The 16,781-nt window shown below is 47.1% G+C and overlaps 1 protein-coding gene across 1 annotated transcript in view; it reads left to right on the top strand.

Moving 5' to 3' along the window:
* The first annotated feature begins 13,343 nt into the window (after positions 1-13,343).
* LOC119453745 (uncharacterized) overlaps positions 13,344-16,781 on the top strand; it is a 70,925-nt gene continuing 67,487 nt past the window's right edge. The window contains exon 1 of the mRNA XM_037715808.2: positions 13,344-13,721. Within this exon, the coding sequence (XP_037571736.1) occupies positions 13,652-13,721 (70 nt within the window). The 5' untranslated portion in view covers positions 13,344-13,651. The remainder of the gene's footprint in view (positions 13,722-16,781) is intronic.

The raw sequence follows: 16,781 nt of genomic DNA, 5'->3' as shown, positions 1-16,781 counted from the left end.
GCTGTTACGAAAGGTGTAAAGGGCACCCCCATTTTCCGGAAAGAGATGTTGTTATTGACTTAAAGTTGGTTTGTTGGTTGTTCCTCATTGCAACTGCGCCATATACGCTCGGCTATTTTTGAAGGAATCGGGAGTTGCAAGGGGTAACGAATTACGTATGTTCCGAGAAATGTAAGTTAAAACTAATAGCCGTGGATATATGTGACATAGTCAATGCAAATAAGTAGTGAATAAAAATTCAATTTTTGTTAGTGTGGAGGACATCTGTAGTCGGACCGAGCGTGAAATTTACCATAAAAGTTTTGTCTCAGTCAGGAAACCAAGAAAATTCCGACAGTACTTAACTAGCAGTTGTCGACGTTGATGCGATTAGCATTGCATCAATGTAGCGACACACCATACCGCTTATTAACTTTTCTTTACAGTCTGTAATGAGTTTAAGGTTTTAATTGCTTCGGCGATACGAGACACACACTAATCAGGGATCGACCCACTTGCTTTGATATTCGCACGCCAGATTCGGTCGTGGCCATGGCGATATGATGATTGCTGCATGACAGCGACGCATCGACGCCGAGGGTATGAAGGTACTCGTATGATGTCGTTATGACGAAATGACGATGTTATGATGATGGTATGGCGAGGCGACAACTGCGTGAGGACGACGTTACGAAGAGAATCGGATGACGAAGATGGGTTGACGATGGTGGAATGACCCCCACGGCATCACCTCACGGTACACAACAATGAATGATGCAACAATGCTCATTACAGACTACAACGCGATAACCACATTGGTGTGACAACGATGGCATGACGACATGACAACGATGGAAATGACGACAGCCTGATTACGATCGAGTGACGGAGAAACGCATTCTGTGGAATGACAAAGGAGGTATGATAGTATGATGATGTCATGATGTCCACGGGTACCGTGCTTGGTGACCAGACGAAAAAAAATGACGACGACATTGCATGGTGTCGGCACGAGCGCTCCCAAGAAGATTCGTCGAATCGGCACGAGGCTATTGGAGAAGCTGAGCCAATGAGCAGCTTCCACGAGAAGTGGAAGAAAAAAAGAAGGCAAAAGCTTGCACTAGGCCACGCCAAGCTCAAGACACAGTGAAGCTGGCCGATTGATTGCGTCTCTTGGTTGTAGCTAGGTTGAACTTTGCTATAAAGAGGTTTAAACTTGGTTGTAGCTAGACCTACACTCGTATACGTCATCTGTGCTACTACTGGAAAGGCTGCGGTAGTACTGGAAAGGTGCGCCGCGCCATCACGCCACCGCCGCTCGATCGCCGCCACCACAGCTGGTATGACGTCATGCTCCCCCGCACCATCGCTCTAGCGTCCGCAGTCAGACAGGCTGACATAATGTCATGGTTGGCGGCAGTAGAAAAGAAACCTGCTATGAGTAACAACTTAAAAGAAAAAAAAACAAAATCTGGAAAGAAACCATCTATGATAATTCAAAGGGAAGCTCTTTACTTTTTTAAGGGAGATCAGGTTGCCTTAGAACAAGAACTCATAAAGCGAGATACACCAAGGAAGAATCACGTGCTTGCTGCACTAAAGCTAGGGAAACGATGCGGCATGTGTTATTAGAATTTGAAGACATTTTCCCAGCGGTCGGATTAGGCTCCTCTGGCCTCCTTGAAGCCCTTGGATTCAGAGATAGCAGAGGGAAAGTAAACATGCCCACAATAGATATTAGTAAGAGGCGTTTGGGAGATTGGTGGAAGAAAAATAGGGAAACGAAAAACAATAGTCGCGTACAAAAAAAAACAATGTTCCCAGTAGGGGTTCAGAACGATTGGTGACGGGTATACTTCGTCTTTTTTTTTCAAGTTTAAGATAGGTAGGACATCAGACAATATAATAATAGCTTGATGGTGCAACCCACCGCCCCGTTCCAAAGAAGACGCTCCTAACATCCATCTTTCCAGCATGTGAATGACTTGTTTGAAGTTCGTAATGGCCCAAAAAATGAAGGTATGCCAGTAGCAACGGGGCTGGTGGAAGGCTCCATTTACCTGGATAATATAATGTGTTGTTTCCGCAGCCTGATGCCATCGTCTGCAAAGTCTTGCCGAAACATCCTCGCTATGGCAGTTAGACGCCCTGGTTGTACATAGGTTCGTCTGCAGGCAGAACAACTATTTTGTCACCTTCACCTGGCTCAATCCACCCATTCTCAGCAGGATTGCTCTCAAAAGCAAGTAGGCTTCTGTTTGAATAATTTTCGTGAGGCTCTCCAAGTGTGTTTTTATGGTAAGGATGAAGAGCCGTATCCAAGAGCGTCCTATATCCGTATACCCTATTCATCCTATAATCAAAACGGGATGCCCATTTTCTCTAGCTCCCGTCCGGTCCTGCTCATGACGTTCTCCAACACGGCGTCCATGATATGGGAACTCATGCACTGGAGTTGGAGACAGCATACAACAATGTGGATAATAATGGGGAGATATACATTGCAATTTCTCAAAAGGACTCAACCTTTATTAAGTGACAATTCTTCTGTTATACCTAATTGAAGTCTTGGGTAGTTTATTTATAGATAGGCTGACTCCTAAATATCTAATTACTTTATTCCAGCTCTTGAGGCTGACTCCATAGTCGATCCACTTAAGCCGGTGGGCATCGTACTTGCAGACAAAGCACTGCCTTCTTTGAGGCTTTAAATCAACACCAGCAAGACCAAGTCTAGGGTGGTGTCTACACTTAATTCAATCTCTTTGAAGTTTTACACTTAATTTAATATTTTTGAAGTGTTCTTGCGCTGCCTCTAGATTCCTCATCAGTTCTTCATAGCTAGACGCGACTAAGTGAGGTCGTTGGCACACGCGGGTGCTGACGCAGCCCACTCACCATTGTTATGCCTAAAGCCGGACGAGTTCAAACCATGCAGAATGGGATCACAAATCAAACTGAATGGGAAAGCCGATAGGGGATCCCTTTGCTTGATTCCCTTCTGCACGAAAACTCGAGCCCGTCAATGTGACCATGGAAGGTAAAAGTGGTCAAATGCATAAAAAATACCGGTTGAATGTTTAAAACATACTGATCGGCCAATAAAGAGACATATCGCGATGTGCACCCCCCTTTTCGAGGGGAAGTAAAGAGAGCTTGATGACAGAATCGAATGCCTGGCGTACGTCAAGTGATACTGCACACAACGATTGAAACATTTCACACGGTTCACGAGTCCCTGCAAAATTAAAGGGATTAGAATGGGCTGCCAGTCATGGAAGAAGCCGTTTTGAAATGGGTGGCAGATGAAATGGGCGCAGGATATCCTGCAGACGATGAAGAATAACCATTTGGTGACAACCAGTGTCAACACCCCTTACGAGACTTTGCACATCTCCCGCGCAGTAAGCCCATCCCGCCCTGGGATCGGCCCAGCACCCATCGCCACAAGAACCGCTGCCACTTCGCATTATTTCAGAAGCACTATTCCCTTTTTTTTCTTCTTCCCTTGGAAATAAATCTATACACAATGAACGCACGACACAAATTCAAATTCGTTATAGGGTGAGCCTGGGTATATGAATTAAATCTTATATCGAACTTCTTTGATCGCCTAAGCCTGTTCGCTATAACCTGGTTCGATTGTAGTTAACGGGCTCCTGTCCGATGCCGGAAATTACAGCACAAAATAAAATATATACAGAATGACAAAGCTTTGCAAAAGACAACCTCTCGAAGACAAGGGGCGCTTTGACGAGTGAGTTCAAACGCTGTAGGATTGTTATAGAATGTAGGTCCAATAGACTTACAGGCAATGAGCCACTAAATTGAGGCCTGTCCACGCTGCTATCCACTGCGGGCCCATCTGCCCCGTCAGCGCAGCGCACCGTACAACATTGACAGCACTTTGGGCGATCAATAAGCTTTGGGCGATCCATTGCCCACGATATGTGTCGAAGCGGGCCCGGGACGTGTTAAGTTACGGTGGGTGATGGACAATCCACGGTGTGCCTTACCGTGATGCATAGGCCGATCATGTCATCCTAATAGATGCTATTGTAAACATTCGAGTACGCCTACATTACTCATCCTTGGCTTCCGTTACATTTCTGTTTTACGCTTTTAACCCGGTATCATATTCGTAGTTGAGTTATATTCTTCCAAATGCCGTATCTGGGCGGCATTAAGTCAGTCAGATGTCTCGTACTGAAAGAAATTAAAAAAAAACTAGGAGTACGCTTAAGCGTCGCCTTTAAGATTGGAACGCGATAACGTTTTTGGACACCGTTGACGCCGACACCGACACCGTATTTTCTGCGACATGAGGCCCGATCAAAATTTAGAAAGGCTTGGTTTTCAACATTCCACTCAATGTTGCCTAGAAACAAAGTACAGCGATACACCATCAGAATTGGAGGACGCTTAGCTTCGCCTTTAAGAGTGGAACGCGATAGCATGCAAAGATTCCTGGGTGCTTATCAAGTTTTTTTCTCGTATATTCAAATTACAATCCGACATTATCACGACTGTAGGCTGTGGTTAAGTTGTACTTTACAATTTTTCTGACGGATTTTACTTTGAGAAATTGAATTTTTGTTCACTAACGCCTTGCGCCACGCGAAAGGCCCCCCCGGTCGGGGTGGTTCGGGATGATGTGGTTCGGCATGATTATATTTCTGCCAAACGCCGATGCTTGAGCCGACGCCGACACTGAATTTTCTGCGACACGGGGTCCTAACGCTATCGCGTTAAAAAGTTATCGCCGTTTCACCTGCAAGGCGAAGCATCAATTGCGATAGCAAACTTGTAGAGAGCTAAACGGAGTAATGATAGTAGCTTTATCAGCTGTATAAACTTGGACATGCAGCAGCACCGGCAACACGCAGAACTGTTGTCGACGCCGTCGGCGTTTTGCCCACGTTCGCACAAAATGCGTGCGGCGTTGGTGACTGTTGCCGGAGCCTCTGATATAAATAGGTACTTGGTGCCGCAGCTAAACGTCCCCTCCCCCCCCCCCCCCCCCACGGCCTTTCGTGCGTCAGAAGGCGCGTTTGCTCTACATATATGGTGATTGTAAAGGAGGAAAGAGACGCCTACTTCTGCAGCCCTTAAGGGAGCACGGCACAGAACGCGCGTTTGTTCTCCGCCGTGCGTTCACTCCCCGTGAAAGCGCGCGTCCCTCGCGCCCTTTCACTCGCACATACAGCGTTCGGCGGCGCGCGGCGACGATTTCATCTCCATTGACGTCATACGGAACCTCACGGCGACGGCGACGGCGACGCCGACGGCAGAAATCTGCTTTGGAGTGTCCATATAATTGCTATCGGAATAAAACAACAAGCAATAAATGCGGCACGCCGCACGGAATCGTGCATGCATGAAAACTGCAGGTGTGGCCGAGAGGTAGAGTATTCACCTCGTACGTGGGAGGTGCTAGGTTTGAAACCCGTTGCCGTCGGAAACCCCCCTGTTTTTCTAATAAGTAGACATGTCCTGCAGCCGGGTCCTCGGCTACTCGGTAGGGTTTACATTCGAAAGGGGGCCATATATTAATTTCAAGGCGTGCACGGTCGCTGGGCGTCCCTTGTCCAACCACAGACGGCCTTGGTGCAGAGCATCGTCCGCGGCTGTGGGAGGCAGACTATAGAGCTGTCGCCGTGTAACTACCGGTAAAATAGCTACTAGCGCGCTCCTGGCCAGGTGCTCATCTATTATGGGATCTCAAAGCTTGGAAAGGGGTTCTGGGCCGATCCCAAGACGACATTTTGCCATGTGGCATCCCATAACGTATTTTAGGTGAGGGCGTTTATCCTCGGGCTGTGGATAAAATATCCATTTCATGTTGCAGCACATCAATAAGGCACACAAGAAATCACCTGAATTCGGGTACAAAAAAGACGCAAAATAAGGTCAGATTGATAGTCTATAGGGGATGAGACAATCTGTAATCAATAATTTTTGACAATATTACGTCATTCCAGAAATTGAGAAGGCCGCTAGAGCTGTCTTTGTAAAGTATGTTTCCCATGTGCATTAGTTTAAGAGCGTTGCGATACAATTCCATCAGACTGCGTATCAAATTGCCGTTTCTTTCCTGCATTCATCTTAGCCTTCTTTACGTTTCCTGTGCGTTTTACGTGCCCTCTTTCGTGAGTTTTGATATCTAAATTTATAGTAGCTTACTTGACGTTCCATTGTGTTTTATGTGGTGCACTTATGTCAACTTACTTCAAGTGTGACTTCCTCGTCTTTCTTTTTTACCTCTCTTTCTTCGTTACTTATGTTTTATAGCTATTTTTACGTGAAATAAGCACCTGGCACCGAAAGACACCAACTTCGATTCCTTACAGCGCGCCAATACTTCCTAGATTTTCACGGCATCTGCTAAGGGGGCCTAGTTAATTGTTTATCAGTAAAAATGGGCGACATTGTGTTCCAGAGAAGCCAAAGGCTGAACGTGGCAAGCTTCGCAAGCTTTTACCGAGCCATCGACGCCCAAATACAAAAAAAACTGACATTCATGACGTCACAGTGACGTACCGGCGCAGACGTATCGGAGAGAAATTTCAGATATTAAAATTTGACTCATTTTTTTTTCATAATGAACCTATTATGCATAAATTAACTAAAGTAGTGCTCAAATCATACTTTATCAGCCTAAACAGATTTAGTGTTTCGATTTAGTGTTCATTTAGTGTAGCGGTGTGCGAATATATAAACTTTCGAAAAATGAATCGCATGTCGTATTCGATTCGAAGACCGAATCGAATCGCCATTATACGAAAATTCAAATATTGTTCGAATAGTTCTCGAATAATTCGTAAACTGCGCACAATCATCAATAAAATTTAAGCAAGAATGCAATATATTTTGTCCCAACCATACCGAACGCAACTCATAGAGCACGCAGCGTCATTCAGAGAGATAGACTTTTTCGGCAAAATAATGATCAATCACAATTTTAAAAAAAATCAGATCTGGCGTAGCGCTGTGGGTATTGTTTGGTACTATTTATAGATAGCACACATGCATCCTCTAATCGGATTATTTCTGGATACGTTCCACTGCACAATATTTCATACAATGGTGGCACCATCTGCCGCGACAATAAGACTTAGAGAGAAGGTGTTTTTGTTGCGATTATATGGACACACCAATAGAATTTTCGCCATCGTCATCACCGTTTCTATGAGGCTCCGCATATATTTACGCGTATGTATGCTACACATGTGTGTCATGCTGTATAGGCGGATTATACCGGGTGTTTCAGCGAATACTTTCAAATATTTGTTAAAATTGCTTGTGTAAGATAGCACAATTATAGTTCATGGTTTGGTCTACTCGAAGAAGCGGACCTACATTATTTGCACAAAAAGGTGAAATGCATATTTGACTAATTAACAAAAATTCACTAAATAAGTTGTCAACTAATTACGTTAAATATTGCAATTTACAAATTCTAGCCGGGGAGTTCGCAAGGCGGATCGGATCCACTTGAAACGAATTCTCAGGATGACACCAGTTTCGAGATATTAATTTCCGAACATTGCGGAGAAATAGATTGGCGTTTCAGATACTTTTGTGCTTCAATGGATAAAACGACGTTTTGACAGGAAGGTAAGTGGAGCGACAGTGCATTGTTACCACAAGTTTGACGGCGCATATCTCCTGAATGGTGTCATCCCCACAATATCTTAAAGTGGATATTCCTTGTAGTCTCACCCGCTAGAATATGTAAATTGCATTATGTGCCATAAAGGAAATATATTAAAACTTAATTATATGATTTTGTTAATTTATCCCAATTGGCGATTTCAATTTTTTTCAAGTAGTGTCCTTCTCTTCCAGTAGACCATCTCATGGACTAATTGTGCCATATGCCCCAAACCACTTTCAAAAATATATGCAAGTGTTCGTATCACAGCATTCTATCACTAAAGTTGTTCACCGCAGGTCTTCCATTCCTGACTAAATTATTCCTCAGAATTTTGAGAGTGGCAGCCCACAAACGAATGTCACGAAACATAACACTCACAGCGCACGCCTTTTATCTAATGTCTTCGCAGACTATTAAATAGTAAAATAACGAAATAATATCGGTGCTCTCAAACCTGAGAGCGATATAATTTTACTGGCGCGGCTGTTTCCGGTCAGCGTAGTGGAGCCTTCGCAATATCATTACAGGCCCTACACAGCGTGGTAAAGCTTTTCAGGGTGCCAGAAATTTTGCCGCACCCTGGTAGGTCGCGTCCGCGTTAGTCGGACCCGCGTAGAACACCGTTCGAGAAGTTGAAGCGCAATGCTACCTACACCTTGCTATCGTAGTCAGTGCTTCGCCCTTCGAGCGAAACTGCCATTTTTCGAACAGCGAAGCTGTTAAGGGCTAGGTTCCCGGAGATCGTGTCCACGTACAGAAAAGCCACTGACCTAGCGGGCGAGGAGAGGAAAAGAGAGCCCAACCTTGTGAGAGTGCTGTAAGAGGGTGCAGATGAAAAGGAGAACGGGGAGGGGGGGTTGACGCAAGTCGCGCCGTCCACTACTCTCGCGTTGGAGGTGGAGATCCTGAGGCGCGCCAACCAGTGGCGGTGTACGAAAAAAAAAGTTGTCGCAGTTTCACCTGAAAGGTAAAGCATCAATTGCGATAGCGAATTTGTAGAGAGCTATACGGAGTAATGATAGTAGCTTTATCAGCTGTATAAACTTGGACATGCAGCAGCACCGGCAACACGCAGAACTGTTGTCGATGCCGTCGGCGTTTTGCCTGCGTTCGCACAAAATGCGTGCGGCGTTGGAGACTGTTGCCAGAGCCTCTGATATAAATAGGCACTTGGTGCCGCAGCTAAACGTCGCCTCCCCCCCCCCCCACGGCCTTTCGTGTGTCAGAAGATGGCGCGTTTGCTCTACATATATGGTGATTATAAAGGAGGAAAGAGACGCCTACTTCTGCAGCCCTTAAGGGAGCACGGCACAGAACGCGCGTTCGTTCTCCGCCGTGCGTTCACTCCCCGTGAAGGCGCGCGTCCCTCGCGCCCTTTCACTCGCACATACAGCGTTCGGCGGCGCGCGGCGACGATTTCATCCCCATTGACGTCATACGGAACCTCACGGCGACGGCGACGGCAGAAATCTGCTTTTGAGTGTCCATATAATTGCTATCACAATAAAATAGGTCAGTGGAGGAGTGGGTTGTGAGAGAAATTTGCGTTAGCGCTGGTTGTATGTACGGAGCTTTGGTCAAGGACTCTTGTCTGGGAACGTCGTAGAAAAGCGTGAGGAACGCGCTAGGGACGCCGTCGTCCGTGGACGTCGACGCGTCCCATCCCTCGCAACGCGCTAGGAACGCCGTCGCCCGTGGACGCCGAGCCAGTCCTTTCAGAGACGGGCATTATATAGCCATCGTCTCACTGTAAGAAAATACGCCATTGTGCTACTCGCAGCCGACACCGAAGCATCTTTCCCGAGTACGTGGCGAAGGGGTCGGTTTACCTTTTTGTAGCCAAATTCAACATAGCAAATCCTCAATATAACTAAATCCCAACATAGCACATCCCACCAGAGAGCCAGCTTCGCTGGATTTCCCTCTTCACAGGATCGAAGGGTTCTGACTTGTAGGGGCGAAGCTCCTCATAGCGGCACCCGTTCCGTCCCCGTCGTCGTAGTAGTAGTGTGTAACCAGTAGTGTGTAACCAGTCTGAGAAAAATGAGAAAAAAAATTCCGAAGTTGTGTCCGTAGCGCGGAATCGAACCAGGGACCCCTCGCTTCCGAGCGCGCGGCGTTATCCCACTACGCCACGAAGCGGACATGGACACACGCACCACGATGGCAATAAAAAAGTTGTCGCAGTTTCACCTGAAAGGCGAAGCATCAATTGCGATAGCAAATTTGAAGAGAGCTATACGGAGTAATGATAGCAGCTTTATCAGCTGTATAAACTTGGACATGCGGCAGCACCGGCAACACGCAGAACTGTTGTCGACGCCGTCGGCGTTTTGCCCGCGTTCGCTCAAAATAGGGGCGGCGTTGGTGACTGTTGCCGGAGCCTCTGATATAAATAGGCACTTGGTGCCGCAGCTAAACGTCGCCTCCCTTCCCTCCCCCTCCCCCAGGTCCTTTCGCGCGTCGGAAGAAGGCACGTTTGCTCTACATATATGGTGATTGTAGAGGAGGAAAGAGACACCTACTTCTGCAGCCCTTAAGGGAGCACAGCGCAGAACGCGCGTTTGTTCTCCGCCGTGCGTTCACTCCCCGTGAAAGCGCGCGTCCCTCGCGCCCTTTCACTCGCACATACAGCGTTCGGCGGGCGGCGAAGATTTCATCTCCATTGACGTCATACGGAACCTCACGGCGACGGCGACGGCGACGCCGACGGCAGAAATCTGCTTTTGAGTGTCCATATAATTGCTATCGCAATAATACCCAACATTAACGAAAGGCCGCGTTTCTAGCGCGTTTCTAACGCGTTTGTGTTAGCGCGTTACGGCCCGTGTAAGAAGCTGGTGTAAGACGCTGTGGCCTCTCCGCCTTACCTTCAACGCGTTTCGAACGCGCTGCCCAAAGCGGTGGCAAGTCAAGTTCAAGTCGAGGAGCGTTTATGAATACGGGGGGTATACTCTCTCAGCAGTCATGTGATGGCGTCGGCAAACGCGGTGCACGTTCCGGCATGTGTAAATGGCTGCGTAAGACGCTGTGGCCGCTCCCCCTTACTAGAGAGTACTGCACGTTTCTAACGCGTTTGTGCTAGCGTCCCCTTAAGAGGGAGATCCGATGATTCCCTCCGGAGCTTCGCCCACTCATCATCATTCACCCCGTGGATATGCTGTGATTTTTTTTTCTCGCTCTTCCATTGCCGCATTCAATAACAATTCATAGTTGAGTCGCGATGGTATACGCAGATGGCCCAAAAGTATTGCCTTTAAAACTTCTACGATAACGCATGACTGCGTATCCTCCAAGGAGCCAGGAATTTGCGAAGTGTCTAGTTATTCCTAATGCTTCCTTTGTGCGTATGTAAAGCATATTTTACAATGTTCAGCGTAATGAAAGAAACTTTCCAATGCTGTGAAAATTGTTGGATACTAATGGTGAGAATAATGTACATTGCTCGCCAACTATTCGAAAAATAACCGTTATTGGATTCAATATCAAAAACTACCGTATTTAGTCGATTGTAACGCGAGGAGGAGGAATAAACTTTATTTAGAGAAATGATCAGACGGTGTAAGATCGTCCGAGATGGGCGGCGTCCCTAGTCCAGGATGCCGTGGGCCTGAGCTGATAGCTTGGCCTTGCTCACCAGGTGATACTAGTCTTCAGGGCTCGGGCTTGTCATCTGGGCCTCCTACTGCTGGACGGTTGGTCCGGTGATGGGTGGTGTCGATGGGGTTTGTCGACATTCCAATACCATGTGGTAGAGAGTGTTGGGAGCAGAGCAGAAGGCGCATTTGTGAGTATAGCTCGTAGGATACATGGCGTGTAGCAGGGTGCCGTGCGGGAATGTGCCGGTCTGAAGTTTGCGGAAGATCACCGCCTCTTGTCAGCTTGGGATGCGGGGGTGGGTAGATCCTCCTACCCAGTCTGTAATGACTCAGGATATCGGCGTATCTTTTCGGAACGCTATCATGTTGGTCTGCCGGTGCTCGTGAACCCGGCGGGATAGCCCGGAGAATGTGATCTCGGGCAGCGGCGTAACGCGAGCTTTTTAATTATTTTCTTTGCTTGAACTCAACCCTCACGCTACATTCAAATAACGGCAAAATTTACCAATTTTCTCACAAAGACTTTCGAACGATTTTCTAAATACCGCGGTTTTTACCGTTATGCTGGTAATCTCTATATCTCGATTCAATCCATAGACAAGTCGACTGAAGTGAAACCGTTTTTGTAGAAATCGACGCCATTTTCTCTGTGCTTGTGAGTGGTGTTACGTCTCCTTTCGCGCTTTGACTACGTTCATTCACAACGTTATGGCGACGCAGAGCGTTCGGTGTGACGGCAGCTTCGAGAGACGAGTAATTTTGACGGCCGAGGAGCTGAGAAACTCCGCCGCGGCTAGGCGGCTCGACGTCATTGAGTTGACGATTCACGGTAGGTGACACCAATGAGAGGCCCTTTGTAAATGCTGGGCACGTTGGAAGGGCCTCGTAGTGGCCTGGTACTGTCGCCGAATGAAATGGTTGTGCTGTCTTTTAATAAATTCTTCATCTCAAACGAGCTCGGCAGCACGGATGGCTTGATTCTCGGGCGATCACGTTCGGAAGTAGTTTCGATTTCGCGAGATTTAGCTCGTTTCGGCACCGAACCCTTCCGAAGTGTATGGCTGCATGCCAGCGCTCTTGGCACTGGTAAGGACCTTGGCACAGTGTCAGAAACACTTGTTGGGGATGCTTTCGGTGCCGAGTCAGGCGAAATTTCGCGAAAGTGAAACTATCTCACAGAGTGATCGCCCGAGAATACCGCCCAAGGAAAGCTCTATTTCCTTGTCAGATGCAGATGATAATTGAAGAGCACTCGTTTCCGAATTTACTCCTTGAATAAAGGTACCAGTTCTCTTTCCGTTCATCTCGCGTTACATTCGCGGTTTTATTTCTTTTTATTTCGCGTTACAATACATGCCGCGTTACATTCGGGTAAATACGGTACTCCTATTCACACGCGCCGGCTTTAATGCATTCGTAATGGTAACGGCACGAACAAACAAAGGACGGGGTTCAACTAATGCATTCGGTCAGAACGAATCTATGACAACTTAGAATAGTTAGTTCTCATATCGAATTACATGGATTATAATCCATATTAAAGATTTGGAATATTGGCACAAGTCTCACTTTCGCTTATCTGCATGTTGATTACAGGTGAACTTATTTACATACTATCGCACCAACTTTTTGTTTCATCTGTACCGGATGTTTCAATGAACCCTTTCGGTAAAAAAAAAGTCGAATGAAAAATAAAGTGTATATTTATTTATGTTTCTTACTGCTTTCGGAAAAGAGCACCTGCCGGGCACATAATAGCATTATCGGCAAAAAAGAAATATCGGCAAACAACGACGAAAATAAACGATCCAAGCAGAAACATATTGCCGAGCGTGATCAGGAAAGCATCGCAGTCACACCACGTGATGTGAGATCGCCTGAAATACGGGGTGAACACGTTCCGCGTTCGGTTGCCATGCGCTGGCCGCTGCGCCCCAGAGTTGGCGAAAGAACCGTATCCAATTCTCGGCCCCCCTCCTTCCCCCACCTGTGGCGAGCGGCCAGGGTCGCCACGCAGAGCCACCAGCGATTGGTCGAAGGCCACGCCGGTAATAGGACACGCACCACCACCACCACCACCACAACGAAAGGGCGTCAACAGCGGCCTCTTCTCCCCTTTTTCACTTTTCACTCACATATAGGCGACGACAACGACGCCGCTCTAAAGAGTCGTGCGTGCCCGACCTCGAACGCGCGTTCACCTGACGCATCGGCGACGCGCTTTCCACACGAGCCAACACCGTCGCCGCGACAAAGCTCTCGGAGACTGTCACGCACATTCTGCGCGTGCGACCAGAGAGGCCGTGCCACCCGCTGTCGAGCTCTCGAGGAGGAGCGGTACAAGTCGTTCCTCATTTCCTGAGGTACCTCTGGCAATCCACCGAAAGCAGCCGAGGCGCCGCACTCAACCGCTGACATGGAGCCCGCGACGTGGACCCGGTTCGTTATCTGGACGGCGCTCTGCGCGTGCTCCATTCTGAGGACAGGTGAGTGAACCCGTTTAGCGCGTGAAAGCGGATGCGAAATCGCCAGTCGGGGAGCCGTTGGTCTCTTAAGACGTCGTTCGTACACACGGTCGTGCCAGCGAAGATTACCCGAGCAGGCACAACGCGGTTTGAGGTACAGATACCGCCAGTTGTTCACAGCATAAACTGGTGATTCCTCTCAGTTATTATTTCTATTTCATTTGAATTTGGTATTTACAAATATACAGCGAGGGAAAAAAGAAGCACGCAGCAAACTGCCACTTAAAGGACCACGACAATGATTAAAATTCAATGCAAAGAAGCATTGAAGACAGCCTATATAGGCCTGCCTCACTGACATGCCCCGGAACGAGGCGGAACGATTTTATTGTTTGTATATTTGTTTCGGCGTTTCGCAATCCGGGGAAATTAAACGACAGAGACGTGTCTATCCAGGCGCACTACTTTTTGGTTTGACACCTTGCAGTCTTGAGTTCAGCATATAGCCTTCTCAAACCCAGCAGATTCCAAGTCACGCAATGCCTTTTATAGTCAGTTCTCATTGTCAATCGGTTTCTTGCGAACCTCAAGAATGTGTTGCTTCATTAGAAGGTGCAGCAAAATGCTAAGAGCATAACCACAATGTGCAATGAGACCATTCCTGCCGTGTTTTTATTTTTTTATATAAAAAAGCATTTCGTTTGCCTCTACACAAAACTATGGCTTTAACATCGCCTGGCATTTCGTCGCCTTCACTTTTTATCCTGTATTGCCGCGTCAACTGGTGGCAATAGAATTGCACTACACGTTCATGTTTCGCTGTCGGTGAGGAGCAGCTGTACGTTTCACACAAAAAAACTTGGAGGACGCTTAAGCTTCGCCTTTAAGAAGTGGGACGCGATATTCTTCAAAGTTCCCTGACTGCTTCTCACGTTTCCCGGCCACTGCAGCTTATGCCACCGTAATGTTTACCTGCAAACGCTGACTGGCGAACGCTGTGCACGAAGGCGAGCTTTCTGGTAGAAACGCGGCCTCTTAGAGCGTGAGCCGATCCCGGAGGTAGTACACAGCCGCGCCAAAAATAATACATCATTTTCAGGTTTCTGTTACTGTATCGCCCTTTTAATATTTCAGCCTGAGAAGATTTACCATAAAAGGCATGCGCTGTAGGTGTTTTGTTTCATAAAGCTTGTTTGTGGGCGCTAATTCTCAAAATTCCGAGGAATACCTTTGTCAAGAATGTAAGACAAGGTAAGAGCAACTTTAATGATAGAAAGATGTGGCAATATAACCCACAAATACCGCATGCCATGTAGCAAGGCGTGGCATATACCATATACCTAAATATATACGGGAATTTTCGCTCACGGAAACTCCGCCGACACTGACACCAGATTTCCTGCGACACGGCGTCCTTAACGCTGTCGCGTCAATACTAGTTTTCACAGAAAACGGTGTCAAAAGATTAAAGCTGAACATATAGTGCCACTTGCATTTCGGGTAATGTTACGCCGTTACGTTTTAGCTAGTCCCCCCATTTCTGGTTTAATTCCAAAACAGGAATGGAAGTCGTTGGACGAGTGTCGTTGCTTGATCTGAGGAATATAGAAACGAAAATGATATGAAACCTGTTAGGTATGTAGCACGTAAGAGAAGATGCCAACTAAGCGCCTAGGTGCTGCAATGAGGCCAGCGCTTCGCTCGTATTATTAGGGTGAAGCAGGATGTAAGCTACGCTCCATTGCACCACCTCCTTACAGCGCTAACATCTACGGTTCTTGTCAGTCAACCAGGAACTACATGACCAAGAGAGAGACAAACTTTATTTTCTAAAGACTCTTATAGTCTTAGTCATCGCTGTCGGAGTCCAGCCTGTTCAGCTGAGTCCCCGGTATTGTTGGTGAGTGCATTTGTCTGGACCTATTGATGCGTTTGATGCTGGACGCCAGCCGTACGTGGCCAAAGTCTAGGGCGTAGCCCTCGCGGTGGAACGGTCCATAACCACAAGAGCGCTCCTACAGAGTCCGACTGCTAATCCTTCAGCGCGTGACGCCGTTTGAGTGGAAAGATCACGAGATTATCAGATAACAATGGGAAACTTCGCTTCCATGCTGAAGACACTGCACAGTGCGTCACCAGCAGACAATTTGCTTAGTCAGCTGCCTCGGTAACTGAAGGACTATCTTTTTTTATACATCTCGAACAGGTGGTCGCGCTTTCGATACCCGGTCATGGTGGCCGTGTTTTGATGAAAGCGAAACGCAGAAACACTGGTGCGGTTCGATTTGCGGGCACGTTTAGGGAACCACAGGCGGTCTAATTAATCCGAAGCCCACCATTACGGCGTCTCTCATAAACCTCAGAGTCGATATTAGTCGTTAGAACTTAATCCTCGTTTTTTATCAATGCGTGGCCTAGTGGACAAAAAATGTGTGGAGAAGGGGAGGGCGTTTTTAGTAAATTCAGCGACATGAAAAATATTGCATGGTCACTCTAACCTTTTCACAGTACACTCTTCTGGGTATTCTAATGTATGCTGAACATTAGGCGAGCGAATTAGTAAGTTTCAAAAGTACCTGTGGCCTGGAGAGTTCTTCAAGCATCGTTAACACACGCACAATGAAAATGACGAGCAGAGGTGCTCACACAGACGAGAAGAGAAAGAGCTATTTTGGCGGTCACATTGCGACACGCATTGAAGGCAATGACCTTTGGCATTGAGGAGCAACGCAGTTGCCCTGGATGGTGGGTTCGCAAGCCTGTTTACCTGCATTCAGGATATTGAAGAACCTCTGCTGAAGACGATAAATCAAGGGCTTCTCAACTTCTCACCATTGAAAATTACAGTATCTAAGCTGGTATCATGCTGGCTGCGTGACAGGGCCCGTGAAATGTTCTCATCCCACCGTTACAAGTCGTCGTTTTGAGTCATCAACAAATCTAGCATGTTTGGCGTCCGGAACATTAGCATCGCAGAGAATGGCGCGATGTTATTTTTCAACCAGACCGATCAATCTGGGCACAAGGAAATATATTTTGTGACGTTAAAATCAACTCTTTCGTAGGTATATCAAGCTTCGG

Source organism: Dermacentor silvarum, chromosome 5, assembly GCF_013339745.2.
Source record: "Dermacentor silvarum isolate Dsil-2018 chromosome 5, BIME_Dsil_1.4, whole genome shotgun sequence".
Taxonomy (NCBI): domain Eukaryota; kingdom Metazoa; phylum Arthropoda; class Arachnida; order Ixodida; family Ixodidae; genus Dermacentor; species Dermacentor silvarum.
This window is presented reverse-complemented; position numbering and strand designations above follow the sequence as displayed.